The 16,676-nt window shown below is 58.1% G+C and overlaps 1 protein-coding gene across 1 annotated transcript in view; it reads left to right on the forward strand.

Moving 5' to 3' along the window:
• Positions 1-16,676, forward strand: part of Cdh23 (cadherin related 23) — a 390,176-nt gene that overhangs the window by 200,445 nt on the left and 173,055 nt on the right. Inside the window, 2 exon segments of the mRNA XM_047551945.1 lie at positions 10,239-10,351; positions 11,926-12,114. Of these exon segments, the coding sequence (XP_047407901.1) occupies positions 10,239-10,351; positions 11,926-12,114 (302 nt within the window).

Consider the following 16,676-nt stretch of genomic DNA (forward strand, 5'->3'; position numbering starts at 1 on the left):
TTAGTCTCTGAGTTTCACATCCAAAACTGATGAGTTCTTCAGGCAGCTTCTTCATGCGCCTGGCCCTCCCCTGAGGTGGACGTAGATGGTGAGCTCCCGGAGGACGTTACCCCGCCCCCGCCTCCACCCTGTGTCTGGTGTACAGGGCCCAGCAGTGTGGCAGGTGGTCTCTGGTGCCCACACTCCCCGAGAAACCCAGTCCCCTGGGCCTGTCTTCCCTGTATCCCATTGCATGGAGCTTTAGGATGGGGTGGGGAGGCGCAGCCGGGATGATAGACAGCATGTCCTCCTGTGCCTCCTTCTCCTTGGGCATCCGATCACTGTCCTCTCTGTTTTCTTAAGTGTCTCCCCGTCCCTCCCCCTCGCCCTCTTCCTCCGGGACAAGGCCTTTCAGATCATCAAATATCAAGTGCTGCTTATGCGAGGGCTGAGATGGCTTTATCGGAGCCGTAAATCTCCCCGAGTCCTGACCTGTCGCGAGTGCCAAGCCCGGGAGAGTTATGTGGGCCTCCCGGCGGCAGGCAGAACGGACAGCAGGGCGCCTGGGCTCCCAGAGAGACCCCGTCCAGGGAGGGCGTGGGTGTTCTGGGCCCACCTGCTCCAGGCCCGGGAAGCAGGCGCCAGGCAGGTGAGCAGGTGGCCCGGGGGTCTGCAGTCCTGCTCCCACCCCGCCTCGGGAGCACCACCACCCAGGACAGCCTGCACGCAGCGGCCAGGGACTACCTGAGGCCCAGAGGCCCGAGTTCCAAGCCCGGCAAGGTCGCTACGTGTCTATTTTTTTTTTTTTTTAATGGCACTGGGGACTGAACCCAGCAGTGCCTAACCACTGAGCCACATCCTCAGCCCTTTTTATTTTTTATTTAGAGACAGGGTCTTGCTAAGTTGCTCAGGACCTCACTGAATTACTAAGGCTGGCCTTGAACTCGCCATCCTCCTGCCTCAGCCTCCTGGGTGTCTGGGATTACAGTGTGTGCCACCGCCCCCAGCCACCATGTCCTTGTCATGTCATGTCACCTGACTGAGCCTTGGTTTCACCATCTGATAAATGGGTGCAGTCCAGGCCTCACGGGCACTTGAGGGCCTGGCGAGAGCGAGTGTGTGTCCTCGGGGCAGGCTGGCGTGGGGCCTAGGCTGCAGGCTCTGGTGGCAGACCGCCTGGCCTTGAACCCTGGCTCTGCCTCTTAGCAGCAGTGCGACTCGAGCAAACCACTTCATCTCTCTGCCTCGGTCTTCCCCTCTGTAAAATGGGAATCTCAGTGGTCCTGGGAACAGTGGTGGTGAGGACAGTGACGGAGCTCCGCGCAGAGCAGCTGTGAGGGTGACTGGCTGACTCACGTCAGGGTGTGGAGCCTGGCCTGCCCTGTAGCAGTGAACGCCGGCCCTGGCCGGTCATCACCAGCTCACGCCCCTGCACCAAAGCCCTCCGCCCCCCAGCCTGCTGTCCGGGGACTCCTCACTGCCCCCTGCTGGCTGCGCACCTGACCCTTGAGGCCGCCACTCCTGGCGTCAGCCTCTCCTGACCTGTGTGCTGGGACTCTGTCACACCTGGGCTGTGACAGTCCCCTGGCAGGCATGCCCCATGCTGTGCTACCCAGCACTGCCCACCATGGCCAGGCTGCAGGAGCTGCTCCTCCCCAGGACGCAGGGCCTGATCCGCCCCAGACGGGCAGCTTGGGAGCAGAGAACTCACAGGCCTTCACCTTCGTCCTGGCTGATGAAACCGCGACCGAGGCAGGAGAGATCCCTGCCCTCGGGGATAAAATCAGTGACTTCCAGTGGTCACCCAAGTGGAAGAGGAATGATTCCTTAAAATGAGCCAGTTGGCCAGGCGTGGAGGCACAGGCCTGTTATCCCAGCAACTCAGGAGGCTGAGGCAGGAGGATCACAAGTTCCAGACCAGTCTGGACTTTGCGAGATCCTCAGCTACTTAGCAAGACCCTGTCTCAAAATAAAAAGGGCTGGGGATGTGGCTCAGTGGCCACCCCTGGGGTCAATCCCCAGCACCAAACAAACAGAAAATACAATTTAAATAAGTCAAAAGGAAAAAGTTGAATGGACTCTAGAGCGATGGTTCTCAACCAGGGGACATTTGTCAATGTCTGGAGACTTTTCGTCCCAGCTGGGGGGAGAGGTGCTGCTGTATCCAGCAGGCAGAAGCAGGGGCTGCTGCTGAATGTCCTGCCAGGCACGGCACAGTTCCTACCACAGAGTCCCCCCTGTGTCGGCAGGGTTGAGACGGAGACCCCTGCCCTGGCACCCGCCCTCACAGATAGGGCGTGTTAACAGTTTGGCAATGTTTCCTTCCTTTCTCTCTCTATGCGTTTACTTTTCAAACCACGACAATACCAAAAATCGTACCTTCCAGAACTGTGCTGTTTTGTGACTCTTTGGTCTTGCAGGTCTTAAACGTTTCTCTCTCTTCAAGTCACAAATTTCTGCAATGCTTTAGCAGCTGCCTGAATTTCATATCATAAATTATTTAACCAATCCCCTATTGTTGGACATGTCTGTTGTTCCCAGATTTCCTTACCAGACAGCACTGTGCCTAGCATGCTGGTGGCTGCGTACATGGGCACATCTGTGGTCATTCCCTTTGGAGAAATCCCCTCAGTTGAAAGGGAAAGAATTTGGGGAAAACAGAGACTGTGATGTCTTGCTTGTCTTCATTAAAGCGTCCTGGGAGGACCGGGGGCGGCAGCCCGTTGGCAGGGAGACAGGGACAGCGCTCCCTGCGGGTGAGAGGAACATGGCTTGACCCTCAGAGAGCCTGACATAACAGGCTTGACTTCCCGTGGTTACTCAGGTTAATGTTTCATAAATTGGAGCTGCTTATTAGCAAATGAATCCGAGTCAGGCTTGTAGTCCTATTAGGAGAGGAATCATTTGTTGGTTTAAGTGAGCTTGATGGAAGCCGTCCTTGTGCGGAATGCCTAGAAGACCAGCCGACTGCTAATCTCATGTGCTCCGTGGGCCACCAAGGTGGCTTCCCCTGACTGGACAGTGGTGACTGTAATTAATGAGACAGCTCCATTCAAACATGTCCCAGCTATAATTGCTAATTGGCCTATCCCTCTTATAGCCCTGGCAGAGTCCTGGTATCTCTATGACATGTGACATCATGAGTCACCCCAGGATCGTCTGCTCCATAGCCTCTGACACTCGCCTCAGGATACTCCCTGCATGCATGCATTCGAAAATCATCTATAGGGCTGGGGATGTGGCTCAGTTGGTAGAGTGCTTGCCTCACATGCGCAAGGCCCTGGGTTCAATCCCTAGCACCACCACCAAAAAAAAAAAAAAAAAAAAAAAAAGCATTTATTGATCACCTACTATGTACTGGCTGAGCATTCAAACTTACATGTCCATCAGGGGAAACAAACGATAAGAAACTTATAAATAGATGAAAAGAGACATTCAAAAAGTCGAAGCACTTTGAAAAAAAGCAAAGAGGATAGTGGGCTAGAGAGTGAGGGGGGATTAGGGAGGACTCCTCGAGGAGTGACATTTGAGCTGATACCTGAATACAGAAGGGCGGCCAGCAAGGACCTGCAGGAGGTGGCTTCGGGAAAGCTCCGGGGAGGGGTGGGCTTAACCCACCAGGGCTTGAGGGAGGCCAGCAGGCTCTCGGCCGGTCCCCGCCCAGGCTGGGAGCCGAGGTAACCCACACCGCTGGCTGCCATATGTCGGTCACAGAGCTGTTGAATGCACCCCCGTCCAGGTGCCACCCAGGCCGCAGGCCCCTTTTGTCAGCAGGCAGGTAAGTGACAATTTTTAATTCATAAGCTTTCTTGCCCAAAGCCATGTCTCAGTCTGACTCCTAATTTTCATGATACAGTGATAAAATTCTATGCCAGTCAAAATGATGCCGTTGCCATGGACAGCAGTGGGTCTGCAGGCCACCTGCCCGGGGCCCAGGTGGCCGAGGCCGCTCATGCACAGCTACTCAGTGCTCGCACATGGCAGGAGAGAGGCATTCGAGGGCCTCCGGGTCCAGCTTGAGCTCTTCAGCATCATTGGAGCAGGGCTGTCCTCCTTGCTGACCCCCGTCACCTGGGTTCCAGTTACCTTTAACTTCTCAGTGCCTTAGTTTCATCATCTGTAAAATGGTCTCGTAGTGCCCATCTCGAGGGGATGCGTGCAGGCTGGGAGGGGCACACGTTGAAACACTCTGCATAGTGTCCAGCATGAGGCAAGAACGCAGCACCCGATGGGGTCCCTTGCAGCTCTGGCAACTTGGGCCACCACAGGGACTTCCCTGGTTCGATTTTTCTGATTCTATGCCTGACCCACAGTGGGTGCTCTACCTGCAAGGTCACACCTGGCCCTCGCAGCCCATAGGGAGGAACTATGACCCAAACTTGACAGTCAAGGGGCTTGGCTCAAAGGAAATAGCTGGCAGGAGGCCCCACGGTTGGTAAAGCTGCCGATGGAACCTTTCTCTCATCCTGCAGCTGGGTGCTGGGTGGGCCGGCTCCGTGGGTGTGGACGTAACAGACCCCAGGCACAGACCCGACTGAAGGAGAGGCATTGGAGGGGGGGGACCGCCTATCCCAATTCTGCTCCCTGGGTGGGTCCAGGCCCTGGGCAGACCAACTGAGCACAGCAGGGATCAGGTGAGGAGTCGGGCCTCACAGGTCATCTCCTCCAGCCCCCTGCCTCCATTCAGGCACTGGCCTTTGGAGGGGTGCACGCTCAGGCCCAGGGGAAGGTTATGTGGCCTCAGAAGCCACAGAACGTTTCCTTTCTCTCCCCCACAGCCCAGCACAGGGATAGGCCCAGGGATGTCACCACCTGTGTGTGGTCCTCTCTAATTGCTGCAAGGGAAGAAGGCGACTTCAGACCCCCCAACACGTGTAGAGTGAGCATCCTTCCGGGGACGGCAGATAGAAGACTGAGACCCCAGCCCTTACCCTCAAGGCCCACTCTAAGTCGGAGGACCAGGGAAGCCCCAGCACAGGGCTGAGGCTGGAGCGTTCCAGCCTAGCACTTTGGGGCCTATAATCTAGGGGCAAGAGACAGCAGGGACTTTGCTGGAAAAGATGGAGCTTGGCTTCCGGTGGCAGGGGCGTAGGATCTGGAGAGCAGCAGGCCTCAGGGAGGTGGGAGGCTTGCGATCCCCTTTAACTCCAAGGCAGGACGCAGGGGCTGTCAGCCCAGCGGAGCAGACAAAGCAATTCAAAGTCATCAGCCTGTGTTCCCACACGCACCATCAGCCACTCACTAAACGGCTTTTTGCCCAGACCCGGCAGTGTGGGTCAAGATGCAGCGGGCGAGATAACAAGGAGGCGATGCGGAGAGGCTGGGGCGCAGGAGGAGGGCCGGGGACGGCGGGCTGGAGCAGCCGGAGCGGGAGGCCGAAGGGCGAGCCCTCACTCCCCGGCCCGCGCGGCCCCAGGAGAGCCGTCCTCACCTCACCGAGTCTGCCCTCGGCCCCTGCAGCCCCTCCGTCCTGGTCCTCCTGCCCGCGCCCTCTGACTCCCGCCCCTTTGCCTCCGCCGGGACCCTGCTTGGCTCCGCTGCGCCCCCTAGCGGCCGCCGCGCCTCACCTGCTTTCTGCACCTCCAAGTCCCCGCTTCGGCCCCGCCCTACCTCGGGATCAGGCTGACTCTGGGGGCATCTGAAGCCCCCCTCAGTGGCCTTGGCCGGCTCCTCCTCCTCCCGAACCTCTCTCTGCTCACCATCTTGGTCAGGACCAGCTCTTCCTGCCTCCAGGCACCGGCACTGGTCATCTCTGATGACCTAGGCTGGTGGCCCCCGGACCTCTGTGACCATGGCCTCTGTCTCCTTGGCTATCTCCTAAACACCCCTCCATGGAGCCCAGCCCTGCCTGGCGCGTGTCCTCAGGGCACTGTGCCGAGGGCTGTGCTCCCGGCCACTGTGGGCCAGTACTTCACCACCTGGAAGACACTGCCAGGTGGGCGTTCTGCGCTTGTGTGGAGCTGCCGTGGGGGGTTTATCCAAACTTTCCAAAGAGCATGATGCTTTTCATCTAGGGATCCCCTCTTTTAAAGTTTTTTAAACATTTTTGAATTGACATGTAAGCGTGTTTACTTATGGGGTGCTATGTGACGTTTTGCTTTGTGCGTATGTGTATAATGACCATCAAATCAGGGAAATTAGCATATCTGTTACCTCAAACAATCGTCGTTCAAAATCCTCTCTTCCAGCTATTTTGAAATACATGGTACATTTTTGTTGTATATGGTCACCTTGCTGTGCGATGGGACACCAAAGTTTGTTCTTCCCATATAACGGCAACTTTATACCCACTGACCACCTCTCCCCCAGCTGTGACACCCCCCGGCCGCTCCTGCTTGTACAGATGTGAGACCTCTCCCATGCAAATCTGAAGAGGGTTTGATTCCTGCAGCTCCTAGAGGAAAGGGTCTGTCCCCAGGAGAACCAGCAGGGCCGGCGATGACCTGCTTTTCCCTTCTGTGATGCTTCAAATCTCCAGTTGCCAGAATCCACAGGGCAGTAAAGGCCTGGCCCCACCCCGCACCCGGAAGCCCCTCCCTGTCAGGAACCCAGCACATACTCAGGCAGCATCTGTGGACCCAGGAGAAGCAGCTGCCTCTCTGCTCAGCAGTGGGGACAGAACAGGTGAAAGGTGACCCTCCTGAGACCCCCCTCCCTGCCTGGGACTTGGATACAGAATGTCTGGGGACCAGAGGGCTGACCTGGTGGTATCACTTTCCAGGATCACAGGGGGACTTGTGGTGTGGCTGCCCAGCCCCCAGGCCCCAGGCTGGGAGGAGTGGGAGTCTGGGATGAGGGACTGGAGCAAGACGAGGAAATGGGGACCTGCCCGGGGTGCAGGGGGGAGTGGAGGGCAGAGCCTGTGGCTGAGGCGCTGGGGCCTGAGGTTGTTTCCAGCTGTGGCCTCAGGGCAGCCCACCTGTCAGCAGGAGCCCAGGTCGGCTCAGGGTCCCCGGGCGGCTTTAGGCACAGGCTCTGTGGAGGTGGGAGGGAGGGCCTGGCAGCATCTTCTTGGTAGTACAGGCTTCCAGCATCTACTGAGAACTTTCAACGTGTCAGCTCATTCCATCTCTGGGGAGGTACTGTCATCACCCCGATTTTACAGACTAGGAAACTGAGTCCCAGATATGGTAATGACTCAGCCAAGTTCACACAGCTGGTGGCAGAATGTGCTCTGAAGCCATGTGGTGGCCTCCCCGGCTGGTGTTATCCCAACCACCTCCCTGCTCTGCTGCTTTCTTCCGGGGCTTCGCTGGGCAGGTACCTCCGCTCGCAGCAGCACGCTTCTGTGGGGACATGGGTGAGACCGAAGGCGGGGACCTTGCCTGCTCTTCTCTGCTGATCCTCCAGCACCCTGCACACCAAGGTGCGCGATAGGAACGTGGAGGGCGAGTGAGTGGACCAATCAATGAATCCTTGAATCGGTCATGCCCTTGGCCTTCACTGCTCAGGCACAGGGCTCCTCTCCTGTCCCTGCCCAAGCCCGGACCGCATCCCAGTGAATGCTGCTGTTGCCATGGTAACAGTAGCCGCATCCGAGTCAGCGCCTTGCTCAGGTGGCCTTGCCAGCTCCCTGGGTGTAGCCTGTTCTGGCTGTCGGTTCTGGGAGTACGTCACACATGCTTGGCAGGAGGCGGGAAGGGTGAAGGCACAGATGGAAGTGTAAAAGCACACGTGTGCACACACACACACACACACACACACACACACAGGGCGTCAGGGGAGGGTGCCCTCGGATGCTGTTTGCCTGCAGGCCTCTTGGAGGGGTGCTTGGGTGGGGAGGGGTGTTGTACGTGCTGGAATCAGGTTCCGGGTCGGGTCAGGTCAGGGGTGAGCCACGTGACCATGAAGGGACGTGGGTGCCTCGTTGGGGGGTCACGACGAGTGAGCGTGCAGGCTCGATTTCCCACCCGAACGCTAAAGGAAGTCATGCAGCAGAGGCCTTCTGGTTTGTGAATGATTTAGAAGAAAAAAACTCACAAAGAAACATTGAATCACATTTAGTTAAACATTTGATAGGTTCCTTTATTGGAAAGAATAAATTTATATGAAAATCGGGAACGACAGGATGCAGGCGCGGCCTGGGGAGGAGGAGCCGTACTGGGGCCGTAGGGAGGCAGAGGCTCCTGGGCCCTTGAGCTCAGCCTGAGGGCTCAGCGGACCCAGCCCCCTGCAGGGCCCAGTGCCACCTGCCTCACCCACCTCGGCCCTGGCCAGTCTGCACTGAGTACAAGGTCGCAGGCAGATCTGCCAAGGGAGCGTGTCCCTGGCACTCAGGAGCAGAACGATGGCTGCTGGGTGAATGGGAGACCGGCTGAAAGGACACACCCCTCGATCTCTTCCGCATTTAGTGGAGGGGCGTCCCTTCCTGGGCCTGGCCCCAGGTCAGGGTCCCCAAAGCCCACAGTCTGAGTGACATGAAACCTGAAGGAGTTCCACAGTCCTCAGCGGCCGGTCCCCTGCCTGACCGGTGCCTGCAGTGGACGCCAGCTCTGGCCCCAGGTAGAAGAGGACCACCTGGCTGAGGGGCACAGGCAGGCGACTGGGCCCCCGCTGGCACGAGCAGCCCTGTCTGGCATCTGAAGTGAGAAGAGGAAGTCGTGCTCACTGGGCTTCTCCCCGGTTGATCCCGCTGCGTGCAGGTCCCGTTAGAGCCAGGGGTGGGGAGGAGCAGCGGGCAGCGCTTCCATGGGGATCCGGGCTCCGTGTGAGCTGAGGCTGGGGGCTGACTCTCCCCACGGATCCCTTGCCCATCCAGCTTTCTCCCCAGTCCTACCTGTCCCCCAGGGCCCAGCTCAGAAAACAGCAAGGACAAGTTCTTACCTTGTGCCAGGACCAGATCCAAGCCAATGTTTGCATACCTTCACCCTCATTTCACCCGTGACCGATGCTGTAGAGGCCATCCTTATCCCTGTTTTACGGATGAGGAAATCAAGGTACAGAGAGGTTAGGTAAGTAGCCCAAGGTCACACAGCTAGCCAGTGGTGTAGGGCATTACTGCGGCTCCTCCGGGTAACCTTTAGCCTTCCTCTGTGAGCAGTGTCTCTCTGCTGTGACCTCAGAGACCTGACTGGCCTGGGTGCCAGGGCTCCCTCCCCAGGTGGCACGTGCTTCAGTGCCAGGGTTCCTGGCACACAGACCTTTGCATCCACCATGCCAAGCTCAGGGCCTGGCCTGAGTCTGAGAATGATCCAGCAAACTGGTCAGTGAAAAAGAAAGAATGGAATTGGGCTTTTCCCCGGGTGGACTCAGAGCCTGATGGGATGTGTGTAATAAGGCCCGGGCAGGGCTGGCCCGGTGGCTGGGAGCAGCTCCGTCAGCAGCACGTATGCCACCGTGTGCCCGCGTTGGCAGGTACCTTGAGGGACCGCTGAGAAAAGCCCCCATCTTGGGGGAGCTTCTAGTTCAGGCAGGAAAATCAGATTAACATACGGGAAGCAACTGGGAGTTGTCACTTGCTGAGCCCTGGCTACTCCCCGGGGGCCAGGAGGGGCCAGCTGGGGAAGTGAGGGTGGCCTTCCTGGAGGAGCAGGAGAGGCTGGTGCCAGCCTGGGAGGACTGGAGGCTGAGGTCAAGACTGGACGGTGAGCCAGGCGCGGTGGCGCACGCCTGTAACCAGCGGCTCAGGAGGCGGAGGCGGGAGGATCGTGAGTTCAAAGCCAGCCTCAGCAGCAGCGAGGCACTAGGCAACTGGTGAGACCCTGTCTCTAAATAAATACGAAATAGGGCTGGGGAGGTGGCTCAGTGGTTAAGAGTCCCTGAGTTCGATCCCCAATACCCCCCTCCAAAATAAAAGCACATAGTATCATTGCCATAAATAGAAAATTGGACTGGAATGAAATGGACGGAACCAGGAACAAGGGAAAGGAGCGAGGCAACCGAGTCCCTGCGGATCTCGCTCTCTTTGGGAAGCTCTGAGCCCGGAGCCTGCTCGCTCTTTCTTGGGAAGGGAAACAGCGTTAGGTGTTGAAGACACACTGGCATCAAACCCAGACCCTCTCCTTGCCTCAGTCAGGGGATGGGAAGGAGACCGGAGAGGCAGGGCGTTCCCAGGAAGGAGACCGGAGAGGCAGGGGTTCCCGCTGTGCCGGTCGATGCCGTCTGCTGCTGGGGGGGACTCCTGCTGTCCAGGGTGTCTCTGTCCCCTCGGAAGCAGCATCCATGATGGCTCGTGGGTCCTGCCCCGGGGACGGGAAGCTTGGCCCCAGCACCGTGCCGCCCACCTGGGCCGGGTCACAGCCAGCGCTGCTCTCTTGCAGGGAACACCAACAGCATCTTTGCCCTGGACTACATCAGCGGGGCGCTGACCTTGAACGGCCTGCTGGACCGGGAGAACCCCCTGTACAGCCACGGCTTCATCCTGACCGTGAAGGTGAGGCCCAGGTGGGGGGACCTGCACAGGTGGAGGCCAGCCTCCAGCTGAACCCAGGGCGCCGGCCCGGGCGGAGGCCCCAGAAGTTCAACGCTCCTGCCCTCTGCCCGACACTGACCCCGGGTCACCCCCACCGGCCATCAGGAGTGGGCAACGGTCACCGGGGCAGGTCCGCTGGGTACTCCATCCCACTGTCGACGCCCGCACGGGCCTGGAGTTCGATCCCCACCTTAGCGACAAGGGCGCTTCCAGGTGCTCATCCCTTGGTGCTCAGCCCTGCCCCCAGGTTTCGAGGTCTCGGTTGCAGACGCCCAGAATTCTCGAGTTTGCCCCTTTCTGGGGTTTTGTCCTATTTTGTGAGTTTCACACTTTCCTGGTTTAGAAAACGCAGCACATCAGGGAGGGACAGAAGCGGCTGGGGTCTCTGCCCCGAAAATGTAGTGGAGCTCCACCCCCCAGCCCCCCACACCCAGTCACCTGCCACGCGTGGCCAGCTGAGCCATTCCCTAGGAGGCCCATTTAGGGCATGGGTCCTGCCTGGGCCACAGGGGACACCCCCAGCCCCGGCCATCAGTTAATAGGAGGGGTGGTCCAAAGACTGAGGCCAGGGGCCCAGGGACGGAGGCTTCCGCTCCCTGTGGGAGGACGGGGCAGCCAGCTGGACCTGCACCCTCCCTTGACCTTGACAGGGCCTGCGGCCATGCCGGTCCACCAGCCCTGGCCGCCAGGGCTCCTTGCTCTCCTGTCCTGTGTGCAGGTGTGAGTTGGCAGGGTGGGGCATGCCTACGGCCCAGGGCCCCTCCCGGCCTCCCACCTGCCCTGCCCCTCGCCAGCCGAGCCTAGGAGTCAGCTCCAGAGGAAGAGAGCGGCCCCCCTCGCCTCTGCCCCGCCTCCAGCTCGCTGTGGAACCCTGCACTGTCTTTCCATCGTTTGTAAAATGTGGGGGCGGGCTCCCCAACCTGGCGGTACAGCCAAACCCACTGGGGAGCTGCTGGGAGATGCCTCTGCCCGGGTCTCACCCAGAGATTCCGCTTCTGAAGTTTGGGGTCAGAACCGGGAACGGGCATTTGGGGGCCTGGAGCTCTGGTCCAGTGGCGAGGCACCCCAAGGTTTGAATCAGGCCATCTATTTCTGAGTCCAACCCTCATCCTGAACCTAGCAGCCTTCAGTCCACAGCTGACGCTCAATTACGTCTCCATCAGCCACTGGTACAGAAATTCTTGGCCTCAGTTTTATCATCTGCCAAATTGGATAGACTCTCCATTCAGCCCTCGAAGAATCCCCAAATCTGTCTCTTCCTTCCTGTGCATCTCATCTCCTAGAATCCTATTGCCTGAGTTTGAATTGCAAAGCTGTGCATCCTTGTACAAGTTACTTAACCTCTCTGAGCCTCAGTTTCCTTCTCAGTAACTGGGGATGCTCAAGATAGGATTTTCTTCCTGGGGCTGTAGTAAGGATTCCGTGAGATAGTTCATGTTAAAGCAGCGTGGAACCTTGAGAAGGTCTTTGGTAGACAATAGCTATGATTGTGATTGTGGCCCTCTTAACCCCCGTGGGTGGTACTCTGTCTGCAGGGCACAGAGCTGAATGATGACCGCACCCCATCTGATGCCACGGTCACCACGACCTTCAACGTCCTGGTCATCGACATCAATGACAACGCCCCAGAGTTCAACAGCTCCGAATACAGCGTGGCCATCACCGAGCTGGCTCAAGTCGGCTTTGCCCTCCCGCTCTTCATCCAGGTCGTGGACAAGGACGAGGTGAGTCCCTTGGACCCAGGGCCCATCCAGAGCCATGGCCCTGCCGGGGCTGTGCAATCTCGGGAGGAATGCCGGGTCTTTCTGGGCTTCCAGGTCCTCAGTTTGGAGATAGAAACAAACTCTGCTGCACCCCCTCCCCAGCTGCGGTTCAAGGATAACCAGCCTGCGAAAACTGATAGTCTCTAAACTGTTACACGCACCATCTCCACCCTGTAAAGTGGTTCAAGCACATGCTTCCAATATGTGGCATTTTATTTAGAAGTTATATACACAGTCACTGGACTAAAATTTGCGATTTTAAGCTGGGGGTGGTGGCTCGTGGTTGTAATCCCAGTGATTCAGGAGGCTGAGGCAGGAGGATTGCAAGCCGGAGTTCAGCCTCAGCCACTTAGTGAGGCCCCAAGCAACTTCACAAGACCCCATCTCAAAATAAAAAAGGAAAAAAGGGCTGGGGATGTGGCTTAGTGGTTGAGCGCCCCGGGTCCAATCCCCCTACCAGAGGAGTGAAAATGTTAAGAACAGAGACTGCTCTGGAGGAGAACCCCAGGGGAAAGCCGCATGCTTCCTTGCAGAGGTATCACGATGCCCGAGAGAGGAGCAACGCTGGTCCAGCGCGGGGCCCCTGGTCCTGACAGCCACGAGGTGGGGAGGATCAGCAGGTGTTTTGGGGAGAGGGGCCCAGGGCTGAGCGCTGGGCAGTCAGGATGGCTGACTTCCAGGTGGGTGGCCCACACACAGGCCCTGGGGTGGAAACCTGCAGGCGGGACACGCACAGGAGTAGGTAGTGGCCGCGAGCCGTGGACACCACAGGGCTCGCGCTGGGAGGCAAGCGGGTGTGAGGAGCCCAGCCGGGGCTCTGACTCGGCCTGGGCAGGAACCCGGGGCAGGCAGGGAAGCCCTGGCAGTGCACAGCCTCTGTTCAGTCCAGACCTGCCATTCGCCAGCCAGGCTGGGCCCTGGTCCACTCGTGTGCACAGTCACGCTGCGGTAACAGGCTAGCCCCAGCGCCCGCGCCCATGCCTCACGGACTCCTCGCCAGCTCGACCTGCAGGGAGGCGGCTCCAGGGTCACTCGTGTGCCGCCTGCAGGTTCCACGGTGCTGCCGTGTGCTGGGGTGCGGTGGGGTGGCAGAGGCTTGGCCGGCTCTGCCCTGCTTCATCCCAGAGTGGCCCCGACTTCTGCCCAGTGGCCTGAACTGGCTCTGTGTCCCTGCCTCACTGCCGGAGGCCGGGATGTGGGGAGGTGACTACATCTTATCTCTGCCACCAGGGAGGCGGAGAGGAGACAGAAGGTGGGCAGGGCTTAGCATAGGACCTGCCAACAGAGACCCCACCCACTGTCACCGTCCCCAGGGCTGCAGCTCCCCAACCCCCAGCCGGTCCAGAGAGTGTCCCCAACAGTGAGGCCAGAACCCCAGGCCTCACTGGCTCAGGCTCCCGGGGGCTCTGTCTGAAGAGTGCTGAGGGCAGTCTGGCCCAGCCTGCCCCTAGGGACGGCCCAGCCCAGACGGGCACGCAGCACACCATGCCCTCAGGGACTGTGGGGACCAACACGGACACCCCTGTGTGTGCTCCATCGCTGCTCTCCCCAGGGAGGTGGCCTATGTCCCTCCAGGGACCCACTTCTCCAGGACACGGGGACGTGCAGAGAGGAGGGCTAGGAAGGAGGAGAGGCAGCACCCAGGCCCTAAGGTCACCTGGGCCAGCCCATCCCCCCCACACCCCCACCCCCATCTCTAAGCGGAGCTGCCCCCAACCACGCTCCCCGCCTGGGTTCCTTCCTCAGCAGGGCGGGGCCTCTGGCTCAGTCCAGCACGCCCCTTGGCATCGTCCATCTCTCCTGCCATCTCCAGAACTCGAGGGATTCAGAACTGGCCAGGGAACAGCCCCGAGGCCAGATTCCAGACATCTCGCCGCCGTGTCTGAACACGGCCAAGCCAGGCAGGCTCAGCAGCATGGCCGAGGGACAGAAGGCGCAGGCCACAGGCACTTGGGCATTGTCAGGGGAAAAAAGCAGCACCTCTGAGGCCCAGCAGATGTTGGAAAAGATCTTTGAGAAATCGTCGCGTCCTGCCCCTTCCTGAGGGTGGAAGGTCTGTTGGGATTTGTGTCGGGACTGAAGGTGACTCTGGATTTACTTGTGGCAGAAAAACATGGTCACCGGGCAAATGTGAGGAGGGAAGGGAGCAGAGAGGCCAGATCCCTGTGTCCCAGGCTCCTCAGAACGGGGGCCGTCTCCGGCTGTCCCTGTGACTGTGACTATAATCCTGAGTGTGCGGGTCTCATCCCTACCTGTCTCCTGGCTGCGCAGCAGGACCGCAGGCGGTGGGGGCCTTGTCCCGATTTGCTCAGCCGGGTAACCCAGGCCTCACACTCCACCTGGAACCTCAGAGCCACCCCACAGACGCACGCTGTTGAGTGGCGGTGCCTTTGAAGCTGAAGGTAGCTAACAGGGTGGCCCAGGACGTTTTCTGGACGGATGACCTTAAAAGTCCACTGTGGGCAGTCCAGCATGCTGACTGAAACAGAAAGGGAAGGAGGAAGCAGTTTAACCTCTCAGTCAGAACTTTGTGGTAGTCTTTCCTAATTAGGATGCTCACCTAACACCCCAAAACTAGATGATGCTTGCAGTGCCCCCAGATCCAAGATTCCGCGCAGTCTCCGAATCTCAGGCCCCGCCAGACCATGCGCGCAGCAAAGGGGCTTGAAAGAGGCCCTTTCTATCCCAAGGACTCCATCACATTGTGAGTGCCTCTGAGTCATTTCTTCCCTTTAGCCAGGCTATAGAAAACTCAGAGAAGCCAGGGAAGAAAGGGAGGGGGTGGGCCCAAGCCATTTGTATCGAGTGACAGTTGAGATGCAAATAGATGGTTGTGATGCAGATAGGAAAAAAAAATCCCGGCAGGCACAGGCCCCAAGCCAGCCTGGGTCCCAGCTCGCCTCGCCTGGGAGTGTCAAATTAAAGGCTGCGGCCCCTGCGTCTGTCTCCCTCCGTGTTCCGGGAGGAACCGTCAGTAGGCAGCACCTTCACCCACTAGGGTCCCCACCCTGTCTCACCCCTGCCTGGCCACCTCCCGCCATGCCTGGGAGCTGAATGGCCTCAGGTCTCCTGCTTCCCCAGCTGCACAGGAGGGCAGGCTCCTGGGCCTGGGGTGGCTGGGATTTTCTGCTCAGCTGTTTTAAAACCACCAGGGGATCCTCTGTGGTTTGCACCCAGAGACAGGAGGGTTGGGAAGGAGGCCGGGCGTGCGGAGATCCCGCCCTCTGGGGTCTCCACCAGTAGCAGCGAGGGACTTTGTTTTTAAGTAGTGGGTGCATTGTGCGGACCCTCCCGCTGACCCTCCATCGGGAGAAGACCTTTACCTTTCTTCTCGGGAGTTGGGAGCCGTGGACCTGCTATTTCTGCCTCACTTCTGGCCACGGCTTCTCTGAACACATTTGCTGCTGTTCTTGAGGGCATTCTTTGGGAAATTTTTAAAAATTGGTTTTTCTTTTTACTCATACATGACAAGAGAATGTATTTTGACCTATCATACGTACATGGAGTGTAACTTCCCATTCTTGTGGTTGGACATGAGGTGGAGTTTCACTGGTCATGTGTTCATATATGAACATGGGAAAGTGATGTCCCGTTCATTCTACTGTCTTTCCTATTCCCATCCCCCTCCCTTCCCTTCATTCCCCTTTTTCTAATCCAACGCACTTCTATTCTTCCCTTCTCTCCTTATTGTGTGTTAGCATCCACTTATCAGAGAGACCATTCAATCTTTGGTTTTGGGGGATTGGCTTACTTCACTTAGTATGATATTCTCCATTTCCATCCATTTACTGGCAAATGCCAGAATTTCATTCTTATTTATGGCTGAGCAATATTCCATGGTATATATATACTGCAATTTCTTTATCCATTCATCTGTTGAAGGGCATCTAGGTTGGTTCCATAGTTTAGCTATTGTGAATTGAGCTGCTATGAACATTGATGTGGCTGCGTCACTGTAGTATGCTGACTTTAATTCCTTTGGGTATAAACCAAGGAGTGGGATAGCTGGGTCAAATGGTGGATCCATTCCAGCTTTTCTGAGGAATCTCCATACTGCTTTCCAGAGTGGCTGCCCCAATCTGCAGTCCCCCCAGCAGTGTCTGAGTGTACCTTCCTCCCACATTTGAGGGCATCTTTTGCAGAGGAGGGGGATGGTGGTGGAGAGCCGAGGGCCGGTGCCTTCCCCCACCCCCAGGGAGGCCTCTGCTCCTGGTTCTGCGGCTCCTGGGAACTGAGATCATGTCAGAAAAGCCTTTCCATCTCATCAGTGTGTGCGACTCTGACCTTCCTGAGGGATGGTAGTGAATCTAGGCAGGTGGGGAGATCATTCATTCACTCAACAATCACTAACGTACCTACTACGAGCCCCAAATTGCGCCCCTCCTTAGTGCCGGCCCTATGCCGGGTCACGAGAGGTGATGCAGAAGATGTGACCTGCTCCCTCGGGGCTTCCCGTTCATTCTGGTTGGGAAGGCAGAGGAGGGAGCTGCAGGGACACAGTGAGGGGTGGTTTCCATTAAGTG

Source organism: Sciurus carolinensis, chromosome 5 (genome assembly GCF_902686445.1).
Source record: "Sciurus carolinensis chromosome 5, mSciCar1.2, whole genome shotgun sequence".
Lineage (NCBI taxonomy): Eukaryota > Metazoa > Chordata > Mammalia > Rodentia > Sciuridae > Sciurus > Sciurus carolinensis.